General features: G+C 33.7%; 1 protein-coding gene across 2 annotated transcripts; it reads left to right on the top strand.

Annotated features, from left to right (window-relative positions):
- The first annotated feature begins 6,772 nt into the window (after positions 1-6,772).
- Positions 6,773-13,780, top strand: LOC130739773 (uncharacterized). 2 transcript variants are annotated; one of them, XM_057592172.1, is made up of 4 exons: positions 6,773-7,179; positions 9,672-9,914; positions 10,180-11,008; positions 11,341-13,780. In XM_057592172.1, the coding sequence occupies exons 2-4, from the start codon at positions 9,690-9,692 to the stop codon at positions 13,533-13,535; spliced, it is 3,249 nt and encodes a 1,082-aa protein (XP_057448155.1). In that variant the 5' UTR covers positions 6,773-7,179; positions 9,672-9,689; the 3' UTR covers positions 13,536-13,780. The 2 variants fall into 2 exon arrangements, with proteins under 2 accessions (XP_057448155.1, XP_057448154.1); XM_057592171.1 differs by having other exon boundaries at positions 6,774-7,179; positions 9,688-9,914.
- The last annotated feature ends 3,902 nt before the right edge of the window (positions 13,781-17,682 follow it).

The raw sequence follows: 17,682 nt of genomic DNA, 5'->3' as shown, positions 1-17,682 counted from the left end.
GGCGTTGCTATAATCATGAATAGATGAGCAAAAACCTTTATTTTTGGCCTACCATTTCCTTAGACTGTAAGGTGTTGTGTTTTGATGAATGGTATCTATATCCACTATACAAGAAAGGGTCATTTTAGGCTTTTAGTGTAAAAAGTTAGTATTTCCCTCAATGAGTTGATGTAAAATTTTGTTTCACTTAATTATAGTGTTGAATTCCGTCAATCAGTGTCAGTCTCAACCGACGTTAATAACATTGGTCAATGTAGCATCTACCTACAGTTCATTAGCGGTGATTCCAAACCGATGCTAATTTTAATGTACGACTTAGCGTTGGCCTTGGCCGATCGATGCTTATGTGAAGTCTATTAAACCCATCTCTTATGCTTGAAGGCCTGGTCGTCCTTATATGCCTCATACTCTACCCCCTCAAACCCCCACCCCACACTCTCATACCCTTATTTCACCTATCTGATGTCGCCCACCTTTCCCCCTGCCGTCAACTCCTTGCCGCCCCACCTCTTCCCTCAAGCCATCACACTCTCAACCCTTTACCCTTCACATTTCTGTCACGACCATCCACCATCGCCACCTCGCCTCTTGTTGAGAGATTTTTATTCACCGATACTACTTTTAAAATCCTCAAGATTCAATTGTAGAATAGCATAGAGTTTTGTCGTATCCGCAGAGAATTGCTAACACAAATGTCGTTCTCTAGTAAAGTTACTCAACCAATAGATTTTCAAAAGGTTGAAGATTTTTAGTGAACAAAGGCACGTGTAAATTAAACAAAGTGAGAATAAAAAGCGATTGAATATCAAGATGAGAAAGCTGTTGGAATTGGAGTTCACCGTTTAACTATTAGTGTCCTATGATTCTATATGCAAATTCATTCTTATCTATGATTCATCTACACCAGTTCTCCCCTACTTCATTGATTCCTCACATGAGTGGATACATATAACTCACTTTCCTAAACATTGATTTCTCACATGCATAGAAAAGCTAAGTTATCTTTAAGCTTAGGTGTTTAAATGACTAACGAGCCTAATTCCATTCCTAGACATTAGGTTTATTAGATGGTAATCCTAGGTCGGACTCTAGACGTCGTAGCTTCCGCTCTTACGCCGAATCAAGTCATATGTTATAGGTGCGCAAACTAAAACATAGCATTAAGAACAAGAGAAAACCATTGAATCATGTGATAGAAACTATATTACATATATAAATCAAGAAGAACACATCATAGTTAAAGGTTACATTCAAATTCAACAAGAGAAACTTAGAAACCCAAGTTCATGGATTCCTTCAAGCTTACAAGAGAAGAACTAAGATGACGGTGATGATCCATGACGTTCGTGAACCGTGTCCAGCACGTCGGAGGGTCAAGAATCCTTGTGTACAACTACCCTCTTCGTTCTCTCTGAAGTTTTTCTCTAAGAAGTTCCAAAATTGTCCAAAAACTGGTGAGCTTTTGCTATTTAAATGAACCAGAGTCGTGGATTTTCGCTTAGCAAACATTTGATCGCTAAGCGAAATTTTGATAATCTCCTTTGAACCGCCTTACTTTCGCTTAGAGATCCTTATTCTCGCTAGGCAAAATCTGTTTCCTTCATGGGAAGGTTTGCTTCCTTTGCTAAGTGACATATATCATGGTTAAGCGAAACTCTTCTCTTCAAAATTATAGCAAAGTCCTATGATATGTAGATAGTGTGCACAATCAACTGTAGTTGTGTGTCTAGGCGATCCTCATGTGGAGCCCTGATATTGGTGTGAAATGTGTGGCAGAAGCTAAATAGAAAAAAAAACCCTTGGTGCAAACATTAATTTTTTTTGAAATTAAACTGTCATAGGATGCTTACGCATCTTGACGCATAAGTGATAAAGTATATTATTAATTAAGGACATTATATGAAAAAACATTAATTAATTCAATTAATATATTTAAATAGGGGGTATTATATAGAAAAATATTAATTAATATGATGATATAGTATTTCAGTCAATATAATTTGTTTTTTTTTTAAATTGATAACTTTATTTTTGGCATTTACATTCAACACGAAACTAAGTTTATTTCAAGATAAGTAGAGTAATTTTTTTAAAAAAATTATCTGAGTTTTAACATCTGTGTCGTGCACCGTTCAAAGTACAAAACAAAAATTGAAATAATTTAAAAAATGAAATAAGTGAGACATGATACAAAAGACGGACATTAATATTATACTGTTTGTTTGGTGGCAATTCAATAAATTTAACATCTACTTAAATTTTGATCCGATAAGCAATGAATCCGGATCCTCTCCTGCAGCGTTCCCCCTACAGCTCCGTCCAGCGGTATTTTATACCATTTGATGTATCCTACGGTAATAATGAAAACTGCCACATGTACCTTTGTTGTAGCTATGAGAAACAATCAATTGTCAAATCATATCATGCATGATGCTATTAGTATTTCTAATGTTATATAGTATAATTGAGATTTAAGTTTATACAAAAATTTAAAAATATAAGCCATTTAATTAAATTAAATCTTATATTATTTAATTTAGTTTAAAAAATATAAAAACTTTACAAAATCAACATAATATTATATATAGATACTGTTGCAAATTAAATAATATTAAATATATTTAAAGTGCTAAGTTTTTTAATTAATATTATTATACACTTTTTGAATTAATTTTAATATATATAATTGTAGAAAAATAAATTAATGTGCAACATAAAAATGTATATCATTTGAACCTTTTTTTAATGTTAATCATTCTTGTATCTCATTTTATAATTTTAGATTTAGCTAATTCAATTAAGATTTAATTTTTGTATGAAACTTCAATCACAGTTATACTATATAACGTTAAAACCTAAAAAATAAAGAATAAAAAATAAATAAGTCATTCTTGCATCATGCTTGATATGATTGGACTTCGATTGTTTTGTTTCTCACAACTACAACAAAGGTACAAGCGGCAGTTCTCATTATTACCGTAGGATGCATCAAACGGTTCAAAATACTGCTGGACGGAGCTGTAGGGGAACGCTGCAGGAGAGGATCCGGATTCATAAGCAATCACATTCTCAAGCAATCACATTCTCATTTATATCCAAATCCAAGCCCCCCCCCCAAATATTAGGTTTTCCAATATCCCAATTTAATTATAGAAATGGTTTATCTTTAAATTTTATCCATAATTACAAAACTTACCTCATTTAGTTTAGTTATATTATTACTAAAAACTTATATAATTTAGTTTAAAAAATATAAAAACTTTACAAAATCAACATAATATTATATATAGATACTGTTGCAAATTAAATAATATTAAATATATTTAAAGTGCTAATTTTTTTAATTAATATTAATATACACTTTTTGAAATAATTTTAATATATATAATTGTAGAAAAATAAATTAATGTGCAACGTTCCCCCTATAGCTCCGTCTAGCGGTATTTTATACCGTTTGATGCATCCTACGGTAATAATGAAAACTGCCACATGTACCTTTGTTGTAGCTATGAGAAACAATCAATTGTCAAATCATATCATGCATGATGCTATTAGTATTTATGTCTGCATGTGCCTTTTTTATTTATTTTACTTTCTAATGTTATATAGTATAATTGAGATTTAAGTTTATACAAAAATTTAAAAATATAAGCCATTTAATTAAATTAAATCTTATATTATTTAATTTAGTTTAAAAAATATAAAAACTTTACAAAATCAGCATAATATTATATATAGATACTGTTGCAAATTAAATAATATTAAATATATTTAAAGTGCTAAGTTTTTTAATTAATATTAATATACACTTTTTGAATTAATTTTAATATATATAATTGTAGAAAAATAAATTAATGTGCAACATAAAAATGTATATCATTTGAACCTTTTTTTAATGTTAATCATTCTTGTATCTCATTTTATAATTTTAGATTTAGCTAATTCAATTAAGATTTAATTTTTGTATGAAACTTCAATCACAGTTATACTATATAACGTTAAAACCTAAAAAATAAAGAATAAAAAATAAATAAGTCATTCTTGCATCATGCTTGATATGATTGGACTTCGATTGTTTTGTTTCTCACAACTACAACAAAGGTACAAGCGGCAGTTCTCATTATTACCGTAGGATGCATCAAACAGTTCAAAATACTGCTGGACGGAGCTGTAGGGGAACGCTGCAGGAGAGGATCCGGATTCATAAGCAATCACATTCTCAAGCAATCACATTCTCATTTATATCCAAATCCAAGCCCCCCCCCCCAAATATTAGGTTTTCCAATATCCCAATTTAATTATAGAAATGGTTTATCTTTAAATTTTATCCATAATTACAAAACTTACCTCATTTAGTTTAGTTATATTATTACTAAAAACTTATATAATTTAGTTTAAAAAATATAAAAACTTTACAAAATCAACATAATATTATATATAGATACTGTTGCAAATTAAATAATATTAAATATATTTAAAGTGCTAAGTTTTTTAATTAATATTAATATACACTTTTTGAATTAATTTTAATATATATAATTGTAGAAAAATAAATTAATGTGCAACAGAAAAATGTATATCATTTGAACCTTTTTTTAATGTTAATCATTCTTGTATCTCATTTTATAATTTTAGATTTAGCTAATTCAATTAAGATTTAATTTTTGTATGAAACTTCAATCATAGTTATACTATATAACGTTAAAACCTAAAAAATATAGAATAAAAAATAAATAAGTCATTCTTGCATCATGCTTGATATGATTGGACTTCGATTGTTTTGTTTCTCACAACTACAACAAAGGTACAAGCGGCAGTTCTCATTATTACCGTAGGATGCATCAAACGGTTCAAAATACTGCTGGACGGAGCTGTAGGGGAACGCTGCAGGAGAGGATACAGATTCATAAGCAATCACATTCTCATTTATATCCAAATCCAAGCCCCCCCCCCCCAAATATTAGGTTTTCCAATATCCCAATTTAATTATAGAAATGGTTTATCTTTAAATTTTATCCATAATTACAAAACTTACCTCATTTAGTTTAGTTATATTATTACTAATTTAAATAAAAATGTCATTTCATGGATTGTAAAATAATATATATTTTCTTTCTAATAGAAACAAAAACAAACTAGAAACTAGAAAGTTTTTTTTTTCCTCATTCAATTTTGTTATGCAGGAATCTTTAAATTGCTATTCGATTATTCTAGAATGATAGTTCAATGATAAGAACTAGGATATTTTTTTTGATAAGCAAAACTATGAGATATATGAGTTGGATGAGAAGGTTCATGGATAAATCCTGGAGGTGCAATTTATCTATTTGATTTAAAAAAAATTGCCATTCAATTAAAATTTAAAATAGGAAAATGAAATTTTAATGCAAAGCAATAAATTGTAATTTATTTGCTAGGCTATGGTGCAATAAATCCCAATTAAACATTCTAGTAAAGGCAATGCTGTACACAAATCAAGATGGTTGAGAGCCATAAAAGCAGCCACCTGTGAGTGAGGATCACAACCTATGACTGTGATACACCTGCACCTGCATTTTGTGTGTTTCTTTGTGTAACGAGGTTACTCAGTAAAAGCAAGTACTCACAGAACAAGAGGATCCTCCTTCCACCAATCAAAAACCATGACAACTTCACAGAAGAATCCCATTCTTGTAAATATTTTGTACCCACAAGGGCATTTCCACTTACCAACCCTTCTAAAAAAATCCTCATCTTTCTTGCATGGCCCCACTTGTAGTATCTTGTTGCTGTATTAGCCAATTGAAAAACTGCTTATAAAAATAAATATCAACTACTTAAACATCCAATCCAAGGCTCGATCTCAAAATAGTGTGTATGGAGAGAAATTTGTTGAAAGAAACATATACACTTAATGTGATCTCCGAATTTCGAAAAAAACTAGTCTTATTGTAGCCAGCTGTGGAGATACTTGGAAAACTAAAATAAGATTTTTGTTGGCCCCACTTTACTTCAGATTCTTGGGAGAGACAGAAAACTACTAACACTAATTAATTAGCCCTAATGGAACCTTAACAACTGGGGTTAGGAGAAAAGATTGGATTTGTCAAGTTAGTTGTGCCTATTATTGTTTTGAGTCATTTACACACATTCACCAAAACCAATCTTATTCACACCGTTTGTCTCAATACAGTTATTCCCTTTTTTTACTACATAGCCGCTTACGCTGGCACAGTAAATAAAACATTAAGGTAAGCAATTAATTTCTGACGATAAAAAATTTAAAACAAATAATTATAAGAGATTTTCATTTTCAGTTACCTTTTATAATTAATAATAATATACTAATTGATAATTATTGATAAGAGTAGCGAAAAGCAAGGTGGAGAGAATCTAGATAATGCCCATTTGTTTATTAGTTTATCACATTACATATCACCGGTAGCCAACGATAGCAACACTCATTTTAACACTTTTTTAGTGATGATTACAATTTATGTGGGTTCCACTGATTAAGAACCGAGTCCGTGTTCTTAGTAGATATACGACATAAATTTCAATCGATGAATGAGAGAATGGTATATGGTGAAAAATCACACGGAAAAAAAAGTAAAATAAAAATTTATTTTATAAAAATGGTAAAGGAAGGAAGAGAGAGAGGGAGAGAGGAGTGATTGAAAAGCAGAGAATAAAAAGAGACCGGATGTTGACAAATTTCATGTCACTGTTCTTAGAAGGTCGTTTGTTTGTGTGAAGATTTCTTATCTGGGATCTCTCTCTTTTAAAAATCTTTCTCTCTCTAAAAAAAAAATAAATAAATAAAGAAAACCTCTCTTTTCTTTCTTCTCTTTCTTCTGTGTGTGTTTCTCAGAGATATAGAGAGAGAAGGAGGAGAGAGAGAGAGAGAGAGAGAAGAGTGGCTGGCCCAGTAGATCGAAATCTTCTCCTCCTTTTCTTCAACCTTATGACGATCTAAGAAGCTCCTTCAATGGTGTTGTTGTTTGCTCAAACACACCACACACTTTGCTGCTATTTGTTTTTTTGTCCCTATAATTATTATTGATTTCACTTCTAGTACCTTTTTCTAGGCCTCAAATAGTGGGAGTCTAAAAGGTTCTCAATCTTTTGCCCCCTTCTGATGATGTTGGTGTCTTGAATGGTGGAATCCATGTGAGATTCTTTGGAGGATGTGGGTCTGAGGTAAATTACTTCTCTCTGTATAATTTAATTAATTTGTGTAATTATGCATAATTTTTTACTTGATGATTTTGGTTTTAGTATTTTGTTTTTATTTGGTTTTGTTTTGATTATGATGAGGTTCCTTTGTTCCTGATATTTGGGGATTTTTCCAATGAACTTGTTGACATATCAATCACATAACTGTTTTTCTTTTTCTTTATTATTTTTTTGAGAATTTGGTTGAGCTTTGGGGGTGGAATGTTCTGATAATTAATTTGAGTATTTCAAATGCTTGTTCTGTTGGTTCAGATGATTGTTGTGTTGGATCTGTGTAATTAAATTGTTTTGACTCAGAATTGAAGTAAAGGACACGTGTTCCCTGAAATTGTGGATGAATTTATAGTGTGCCTGGTTTGCTACTGTTCCAGTACTCTGGAGATTTTTCATTTCAGTGATGCGCCTATGCTGTGTTAATGCCTTTGAAACAAATAACTTTTTATAAAGATTTTGGAAAATTTTCATGTCAAAGGTTAATTGGTGTAGTGTGGCTTGGTTTAATGCATTTGAAACATCCATTAAATTTATATTATTGAAAGTTATCTACGTTGTGAAGATTTTGTTAGAATCTCTTCTGCTTGTGCTGCATTTTTTTGAGTTTTTTTCCAGCTGTTGTTTGCTTCAGCAGGGTAATGAATGAATTCGTAAACTTTGCCGATGATTCTTTTGACTGTGGTTGTTACTGCCATGGAATGATAAGTGTGCACGAAAAAACCCGGAAGACAAAGTAGGACAAGAATGGTATTGCTTTGCCTTATAAATGGTGATCGGTGGGGGAGAGTGAATCATGTAATTACGATTATTTAGGGAATTGGGGATCCTAATAATGAGGTGCTGGGGGAATGCACCTGGACATCATCCTAGCAAGTGGATAAGATAAGCGTGTGCTTAGTCAGCTGGCTAGGATTCCGGCAGGATACATGCACCCTGGTCGGTCAGAAATCCCCAACGGACCAATAGTTTCTTGCTTATAAATATGCGTTTCGGGTTTGAATTGACCACTGTTGTTCTCGGTCAAAGTTCTCATCAATAAAATTCGAATATGCTAAAGGCAAGTTAAATGTCAGAATTGACCACTTTTATTCTTGGTCAAAGTTCTCATCAATAAAATTAGAATACACTAATGGCATTTGACTGATATTTGATGTAATGAAACATTTCCCAGTTGGGATAAAGTCCGGCCCATTTTTTTGTTTGGATCGTTGCCTTTGTATAGGCTTAAAAGGCTATTATTGCATCTTTAGCATTGTTGAAGGTTGGAGTATAGTAGGGATAATTGGTCCTCGGCTCAGCAAGATTATCAGATAGGCTGTGCTTGTAAGTTTTCCATGCCAATAACAGTAAACCCCATTCTTGGAATGCTTTAATATGTCAAGTTAAGCAGTCGTAGTATAACCTTAAACTACTGTCAGTAATGACTTTGTGCATTTGGTGACCTAAAATTTAATCTTCAGGGATATTTCTTACGTTTCTCATCCTCCAAACTGCAACATTTTGGTAATTTCAGGAATTCTCTACTTGTTATGGTAGTCTGAAGTAGTGATTGTTACGTCCTACTACAATTATATGTGATATGGTAGTTTCTGATACTTATGAATAGCGAAGTTTTGAATTTTCATTGGTAGGATGAATGTATGCTAATTGTTAGGGTTATTGTTTCTCCTTGCACCTAAGTTTTTTTGCACAGCTAGAGATGTTCACATGAATAGCGAAGTTTGTTTGGTTTTATGTAGCTCTCTCTTCGTGTCCATGTCTCTAACACTTTGAATTTGTTCAATATTTATGTATAACCCAGCACTTCGGTTATGCTGTCAATTTGGTTGATCCAATTAGATGCTTACTCTGATAGGATGAAGGTAGCTTAAGCTAGAAGCTGTTTGCTACCTATTTGCCATAGGTTTAGAAAGCGTTTGTAAATTATGATTTCTAGTTTAGTCGTTTCTTAAATGCATGCTGTTCCATTCCTATATTGGTTATGCATCTATGATTCATGCTGTATTCCGCATAACACTTGCTAGTAGGATCTTTAATATCGTGGATTTATGCATAAATTGTGTTATGTGTGGTCAAATGACATTTAACACTGTTTAAAGTAAAAAAACTGGTTATAGCTGTGATTTATGCATGTACATATATGAGATTATGAGGAGTTTGGGAATAAGGGAAAACGGGGTCGGGGGATGGTACAAGTTAGTTTGGTATCCTGTTAAAACTAAGGTGATGATTTTATGGTCCAGTTTTTCATATAGTTATGTATTTTTTTCACTCTCATTTTTAAGGAGACACCAATTTACATAAAATCTAATCAATCCGTGAACCGTTCTATCTTAGTTGAAGTACATAACTACATACACATTAGCTATATTGGCTGCTCATTGTACAGTGTTTTTTTAATTTTTGATGTGATGCAACATGAGTGAATGTCAGCTTGTGCTAGAATACTAATTTGCATATAGTGTGATCAATTATCAGGAATGGGAACCAAAGTCCAGAATCCGCCAGGATATTACTCAATGAGAGATCTTAATGAGGAATCCAGCAGCTGTGGCTGGCCCCTATTCTATGGAGATAAAACACCGACAAATGGGAAGCATTATAATAGTTATCTGCCAAGTCCTACTGCAGATGCATGTTCGGTGTATGATAAGGACGCTGTGAAGCGGATGATGCTTGAGCACGAGGCTATATTTAAGAATCAGGTATGAAGGTTCTAGTGTTTAACTTTAATTTTATTCCTTGTCCTGTAGCATGTCTAGGCTAGGGTGTTTAGGTATTGAGGCCTTGGTAACTGATCATAACTTTTCTGTTACAAGATTAAGTTTATTCAGCTTTAGATGAATTAATTTCTTTTAAAATGATTCAAATGATGGCCTTGTTGAACTTAATTTAATATTTTACACCATGATTGGTGAATCTATTGAATATTGATATATTTAATATTTATAACCATGTATTGTCGTGCAGGTCTATGAACTTCATCGTTTATACAGAATACAAAGGGATTTGATGAGCGAATATAAAAGGAAAGAATTTCACAGAAACCCTATACCTGCTGAGGCATCATTTTCCGCAGGTCCTTTGACATCTCAAATAACGAATGAAGATGCCAAAAAATGGCATACCTCTGGCTTTCCCATAGGAAGTTCTACTTGTGCTAAAACATCTGTTTCAGGTGCTGAGGGCATTCATTCTCCTTTGGGTTCCATTAAAGGAATGAGCCAGCAAGATGGTCCATTTCCATCCCCAAATGGGTGTAGTTTAAAGGATGTTGATGCGCTTGAGTCCAGACCATCAAAGGTTAGGAGAAGAATGTTTGACCTCCATCTCCCTGCAGATGAGTACATTGATGATACTGAGGAAAATGAAAAGCTCAGCAATGAAAAGATAGGTGGTCCAACATTATTTCTTTCTGATAGAAATTGTAAAAATGGAAAAGAGGATGATGGGAAACATTTTTATGGCAATGGTGTGAAAACTGGTAGCCAGGAGGACGCATCAAGATCTGAGCAGTCTTTAAGCATAAGAAATGGTTTGGCTGACTTGAATGAACCTGTTCAAGTGGAAGAAACATATGATTTTCCTTATGTTCACCTTCTGAGCCATACTTCCCGTCAAGCTGCAACTGAATGCTCCGATCTTACTGCCACTTCCAAACAAAAGTCGCAATTTTTTGGTTTATCCAGGGAAAATTTACCAAACTCACATCATGGAACTGACAGTTGGGCCCGAAATAATGGATATTTGAAGAACAATGAGACTGGTAAAGGGTGGATTCCGTCATCGGTGGAGGCAGGTTAGACTTATTGAGTTGCTTCATATTCCCCCTCAAACACTCTTTCTCCCCCTCTTCTCCCATATAAGTTGTTTTTATGTTGAATTTTGCAACTGACCGTCTTATTTTTCTTAGAGAATTGGTAGCAAAATTAGTCTTTAAGAAAAAGCTGATAATTATTAAGATTATCTTGTCTTATTATGACTTTGTTAAAATAAGCAGATAAAAGAGACAGGAAGAACTAAACTTGGGTTTTGTTAGGATTTGTTAGAGCTGATGGGTTACCATACTCTTTGCAGACTTCACATCTGATTAAATTTGTTCCATAACAATCATGTTTGTAATGTTGACAGGGCAATCTAAAAGCAACCTACAACCCATTCCTCAAGTCCTCAAACTGGAGAAATCACTTTTATCTTCCCAAACAATGCAAGATGCAATTAGTAAAGTTCATGAACCTGCATCTGATTGTCTGGATGGTCGAAGAAAGGGTGATATGTGGAGAGAAAAGACAGCTAGTGATTTACATATGGGTGAAAGAAATCATGAATACTCCATTAATAAGCATCTTGAATCTGTGGCACCTCTACATCGACCTGGGCTTTCAGCGGTTGCTCCTTCCTATGATCTATCTAAGTCCTGGTCTCATTCAGCTTCTTCTTGGGACATGGCAAGCAGCAGCCTGAGCCAGAAGTTGTCATCTGTTCAGACACCTCCATATCTAAATGTACCTGGTGCGTTGAGTAGAGGTTCCCAGTCACGTCAAGTCAATGGGATATTGGAAGATAGTTGGCCTCTAAATATCAATTCCAAGCCTAACCCAGGTTTTCAATATGATGTACCTATACAGAACAGATTTTACCCTGGGTCTTCATCTGTGTCCAAGGAACCATCAATAAACATCTCTTCTATTAACAATGACTATCTGAACAATGACTGTAAGATAATTCCTGAACGATTCATCAACAATGATTATAAGGTTTCAAATTCCAATTGCAATGGAAAGAGATCTGGAAAAGATATTGACTTGAATGTGATTCTTTCAAATGGTTCGTGCAACAACTTAGTTCCCCAGTCCGGTGTGGGGATAAGGGATGGAGAATTGAAGCATGAGGAGCGTCATGCTGTGCTTCCTTGGCTTAGAGTGAAGACTACTTGTAAGAATGAAGCACAAAATACTGAGACAGGCAGTACTACAGGAAACTCGAGTTTTTCCCATGCTGCTTCAATATCCAACAAAGATAAAACTGGAAAGGGGCCAAGCGGAAAATTTATGCACAGTGCAACTTCAGTTTTGTGTTCTTATAATATTGAGCCAAGGAGGACAGGGATAAGTGAAAGCTCTAGTAATAAGAAAATTCTTGGTGTTTCCATATTTGATATGCCTCATATTTCTCCCAAGGAGCTGTCTTCAATCACTTCTCCCGTGATGACAATTCCCAATCCTTCTGATGTAGAAGTGGTGGAAACTAAAAAGAAAAGCCAGATAATTGATATTAACTTGCCTTGTGATGCTGATGTTGTTGAGTTGGACAAAGAAGCATTCACTGAAACTGTTGTTAGTAAGACAAGATCTCCTACAACAGGAGCAAACCACCAAATTGATCTGAACTTGACAATGAGTGAGGATGAAGAATCTTTGACAACTGTACCAAGTGCCGATATAAAAATGAGGGTAGAAATAGATCTAGAAGCCCCTGCTGTTCCTGAGGAGGAGGAGGAGGAGGAGGATGCTCCTGCGGAAAAGCAGCTTCAAGCTTCTGTAGCATCACCACAAGGCCCACAAGACAGGGTTGAACAGCAACAGGATGAACTTGTGAAAAATGCAGCAGACGCAATCGTGGCGCTGTCATCTCTTCCCTGTGATCAACTGGATGCTGTGATCAGTAGTCCATCAGAAAGTCCAGTGGTGGACCCGCTAAGTTGGTTTGTGGATGTAGTTTCCTCATATAAAGATAATCCTGAGGGCAAGTGTGGTCTTTCAAGAGAAAATAATGGTCAAGATAATGAGTGTTCCTCTGACCCAGGGGATTACTTTGAGTACATGACATTGAACATGAAGGAGATGAAGGAAGAAGAGTACATGCCCCAGCCTCTTGTTCCAGAAAACTTCAAAGTGGAAGAAACAACTCCGGTACCTACTCGGGCACGAAGGGGGCCAGCAAGACGAGGGAGGCAGCGGAGGGATTTCCAAAGGGACATCCTTCCAGGCCTTGTGTCTTTATCAAGGCATGAAGTGACAGAAGATATTCAGACATTTGGAGGGATTATGCGAGCAGCAGGTCATTCATGGAATTCAGGATTGACCAGGAGAACCTCATCCAGGAATGGAAGTGGGAGGGGAAGGCGGCGTGCTCAGGTTGCCCCTTCTCCCCCGACACCGCCACCAGCACCAACCAATGAAACTAGCACCCCGCTGATGCAGCAGCTTAATAATATTGAAGTCGGATTGGAGGATAGGAGCCTAACAGGTTGGGGCAAGACAACCAGAAGGCCCCGCCGACAAAGGTGCCCTGCAGGTAATCCTCCATTGATCCCGTTAACCTAATCACCACAAGAGGCTTAAGATTTTTAGATGAGAATATATAGAGGTAAGCAGGATCAGTTCTACATTGACGTTCCGAGGCATGAGGATTTGTCTTGTAAATTTCTTCAACCCGTATTTGGGTATATGCTTGATTTTCAGTCTTCGGGTGATACCAACTTGTATTATTCTTAAATAATGTTGCATGATTTCTTCTTATTATCTTTTTATAGAACTTTTGAGATATATACCAGTGTCCCTTCATTTCAGTGCGCACTCATTTTGTGGGATTTTTACTAATTTTTTGATCACCCTTGGTTGTTGACTTGTTGTACTATGCTGAATGAGTTGGCCTTCATCTAATAGGACTATAATTAGCATATGGTATAGTATTAGATTTGTACTTTGTTATGGATGTGTATGATGGTATTGTTATCCTCAATCACAAGCTATTCTGTAGCATAATTGAACATATCATAGGTAATAGGTTCTGTTTTGTTTCTATCAAAGGAATCACAGGATATTAAGGAAAAATTTACCATTATATTGCAATTCCTACTCTTCTGGTAGGCATTTATCCACCTCGCTTAAAATGTTTGGATCAATTTTCTTTTCTCATAATCAATTTTGACATCCAAAAGCTACTCAGGGCAGCTTCTCTCTAGAATTTATTTTAATTTTAGAATCAATTATAGAAGAATTTTCAAAACATGCACTAAAACAAAGAACAACATGTGTTTCGTTTTCAAAAAAAAAAAACATGTGTTTTGTGTAAGATTTTCTCTTTTCTTCTTTTGGTCTTTTGAAGCTAGTTTCTGGTTGCTAGAGGGAAAAATCAAACTTGTCTCTCATCATCGTGGTTTTCTCAAACTTGTCTCCCATCATCGTGGAGTCTCAGGCTATCGCAGAGCTTGAGGAGCACACATGAGTGAGTTATTGAAGTGCAGAGAATGTGGCAGCGCCATGTTTACCTCTTCCTTTGTGTCTGTATGAAAACAAATAATCATCTGATACACGATTTTTTTGTTCACTATGTTGCATGTTGGTTGTTGGAAAAAGTACTAGATGCTAAACGTATTTCACAATCACAGACACCAATCAAATAGAATATTGTTAATTAAGAGAAACGTAACGCCATTGTACAACTAAATCAATCTGAGTAGTTTCATCTTAATATTTAATGTTAACTTTCATTGATTTTTTCTTCTCTTGACATCTTCATTGAATTATATATTTATGGATAAATGATTATTTGAGGGTGACCAGAAAGTTCAATTTAATTCCGTGAATATAGAGAAAATAAAGGAAATGAGAAGTGTGTGAATTTAGCACCCAAGAATAGCAGCACTACCATGATCATATATAAATAATAAATGGATGTTTGAGCAACTAATGTTACCTGTACATCAATATGCAGAATCAGTGAACCAACAAAATTGAAGTGCAACTTGTAAGAGTTTAGCACAAAAAAACAGAAAGCATGCTTGTCTACAACTAGCCGTACCTGTCTTTTGGAGACTGTAAATGGTTCCCCTTTTTTCTTTTTTCTTTTCTTTCTCTTTAACTCAAAAATAGAAAGAAAAAGGTAAAGGTTGTGGTCTGGATTGAATGATTTTCTGACATGCTTACACACCAGCTTGTCTGACACGGTCAAGACATGGAAGGAAAAGTAAATAAGGCAAGATTCCAAAAGGATTGTTCACTGGATGTGCATATGGTTATTCCAATGTGTCCCCCGGCACACAATCAGAAGAGTAAAATTTTTTTTTTTGATACTAGAAGAGTAAAATTTTACCTTGGGTAGATCAACTAATTCAATATTATTCTAGTTTAAGCATAGAGATTTCATTTAGAATATCTATAATGCATTTGTGTTAAATAGTTAGCTGAGAGCTTTAACTTAGTATAGAATACATGTTTAAAAAAATTGACACGTTAGAATCGAACTTGTATCGTCTGAGTTTTAGATAAATCTAAACATATATATACTACATATTTTATATACAACTTATATTATTTTTCTAAATCAACTAATAAAAGTACTTTAAATAAAATTTAGTAAAATAGAAGTTGCAATGGAGTTAATTAAGGATGACTATTTACACTTTTTCACATACAATAATAATAAGCGAAATAATGTAATACATATTAAAACATATTGAGGTTTGTGATCCCACAAAAGAATTTGAGACCATTTTAAGAAGTATTTTTCTATTGTTATTTATCTTCACCGTTTTAATAAACTCTTCAATTTTTTACCACAAAAACTCTTCAATTTATCAATTTTACATTGATGCCATACAATTATTTAATAATTTTCTTACAAAGTAATATTAGTTATTTGATTTTTTTTTACAAGTCATATCTATGTGTAGAAGTTGTGGGATCGGATAATGGCATATAGTGCCCAATGTATAACATTTTTCTTTCACTCACGTGCTACATGTTTTATTCCTTTTAAGTAAAATCTCTCATTCGAGTCTTGTGGATTAAATAAACTTTCGTTGGAGAAGTTAATCTTACTACGATATGAATGTTTCCGACTCGAACAAGGTTACCTTTGGTAGTGCTAACCTGTAAGAAAAAAAGTTTTTTACTAACTATTTTCAATAATCATAAATTAAAGCCACGTTATTTTCTTTTTCTTTTCATATAATTAATTATACACAACTTGTACTAATACTACAATAAAAGTAAAAAATAATAATTATTTACCGTATAAATATTTTAAAATGAAAGTGATGTTTTTAGAATTATTAATAAAAGTAAAAACTATCAAACCAAATAGATATAAATCCGAAAAACTATTACTAATTTATAGAAAAATGTTTGGTGGTTTGGTAGTAGTTTGAAACCGCCGGTACTGTTCCGGGATCGAAAAAACATTTTCCAGTGATTGGTGAAAATTAAAATAGTACTAGGATAAGGAGTTGACGAGGGTGTGTGTGGTGGCGTCGGCGAGGAGACAACAGCAAAAAAGAAGCATATTTGTTTATTAAATTAATTAATATTATTTGATGTTATGGGCACTGAAGAGAGAGAGAGAGAGAAAGGATAAAATATTGGATCCATATATATTGTAGTAATGTTGTACTAGTACCTTACCTAAGCTTAGATCTTAGCAGCAGTCTGAGAATTGTTGGGATTTCAACACGTTAATTAGTCAGACATAGAGAAAGAAAGAGAAAGCAATAGAATAATAGTCGCCTATTCTTATTGGCTAGTTGTACTTGAGAGAGAGTTGCTATGCTACCAGTACTATCTCTCTCTATCTCTCTCTCACTCTCACGTCACAGAGAGAGACATACTTTCCTTGTCATTCCCCAAAGCATCAAACACAGACCTAACTCATGAATGATACTCCTTTTCAGTCATCTGCTACAACTTTGTCGTTTTCCTCCTCTTCTCACCCACCTTTCTCTTTTCCTCTTTCTCATGTCAATTTTTCAACCCTTTTTTGCTCGGAACTCATCATTTTTCAATCTCTCACTACTTTGAGAATATTAAATTAAATGTTGTTAAAAATTGTCCCCGAGGGTTAATTCAAGTGGTAAGAGTTATGGGACATAAGGGTTGGGGAGGGGAAGGTCCAGGGTTCGAATCCTAGGAAGGAAATTTGAAGAAATTTTCTAATTTACTAACAACTAATCACTAACATTTGCCTATAAAAAAAATGTTGTTAAGAATTAAATTTCATCTATATATGCATATTGTTTTTTTTTTATAGAAAATGTTATTTGGACATATTTTATTAGTGCGGCATGTGTCTTGTATGTCCACCAAAAAGTGTACGTACACATATAAAGAATATTTATAGATCATCAATTAACACAACATTTATATTGGTAATCAAAATTTAACTTTTTAATAGATAATTATTAATTTTTACCAATTGAGTCAATGTGTGTTGGTCCAATTCATATTTTTAAACTTCATTGTCAAACTTAATTATATTAAACATAATTTTGTCAAGCAAAGCAAACTCTAATACATTGTATTGTGTGTTCATAATACAATTGACTTAAAGTCTTTTACGATAAATAACACATTGATCTCAATTTTTTTTGAGTTCTTCATAGATGAATAATGGTATGAAATACTATTAAATAAATAATTTTTATTGCATCTTTTTGTTGTGTTTATTTTATGCCATGTTTTTTTTTTAAAAAGT

This window comes from Lotus japonicus, chromosome 2 (assembly GCF_012489685.1).
Source record: "Lotus japonicus ecotype B-129 chromosome 2, LjGifu_v1.2".
Lineage (NCBI taxonomy): Eukaryota > Viridiplantae > Streptophyta > Magnoliopsida > Fabales > Fabaceae > Lotus > Lotus japonicus.
This window is presented reverse-complemented; position numbering and strand designations above follow the sequence as displayed.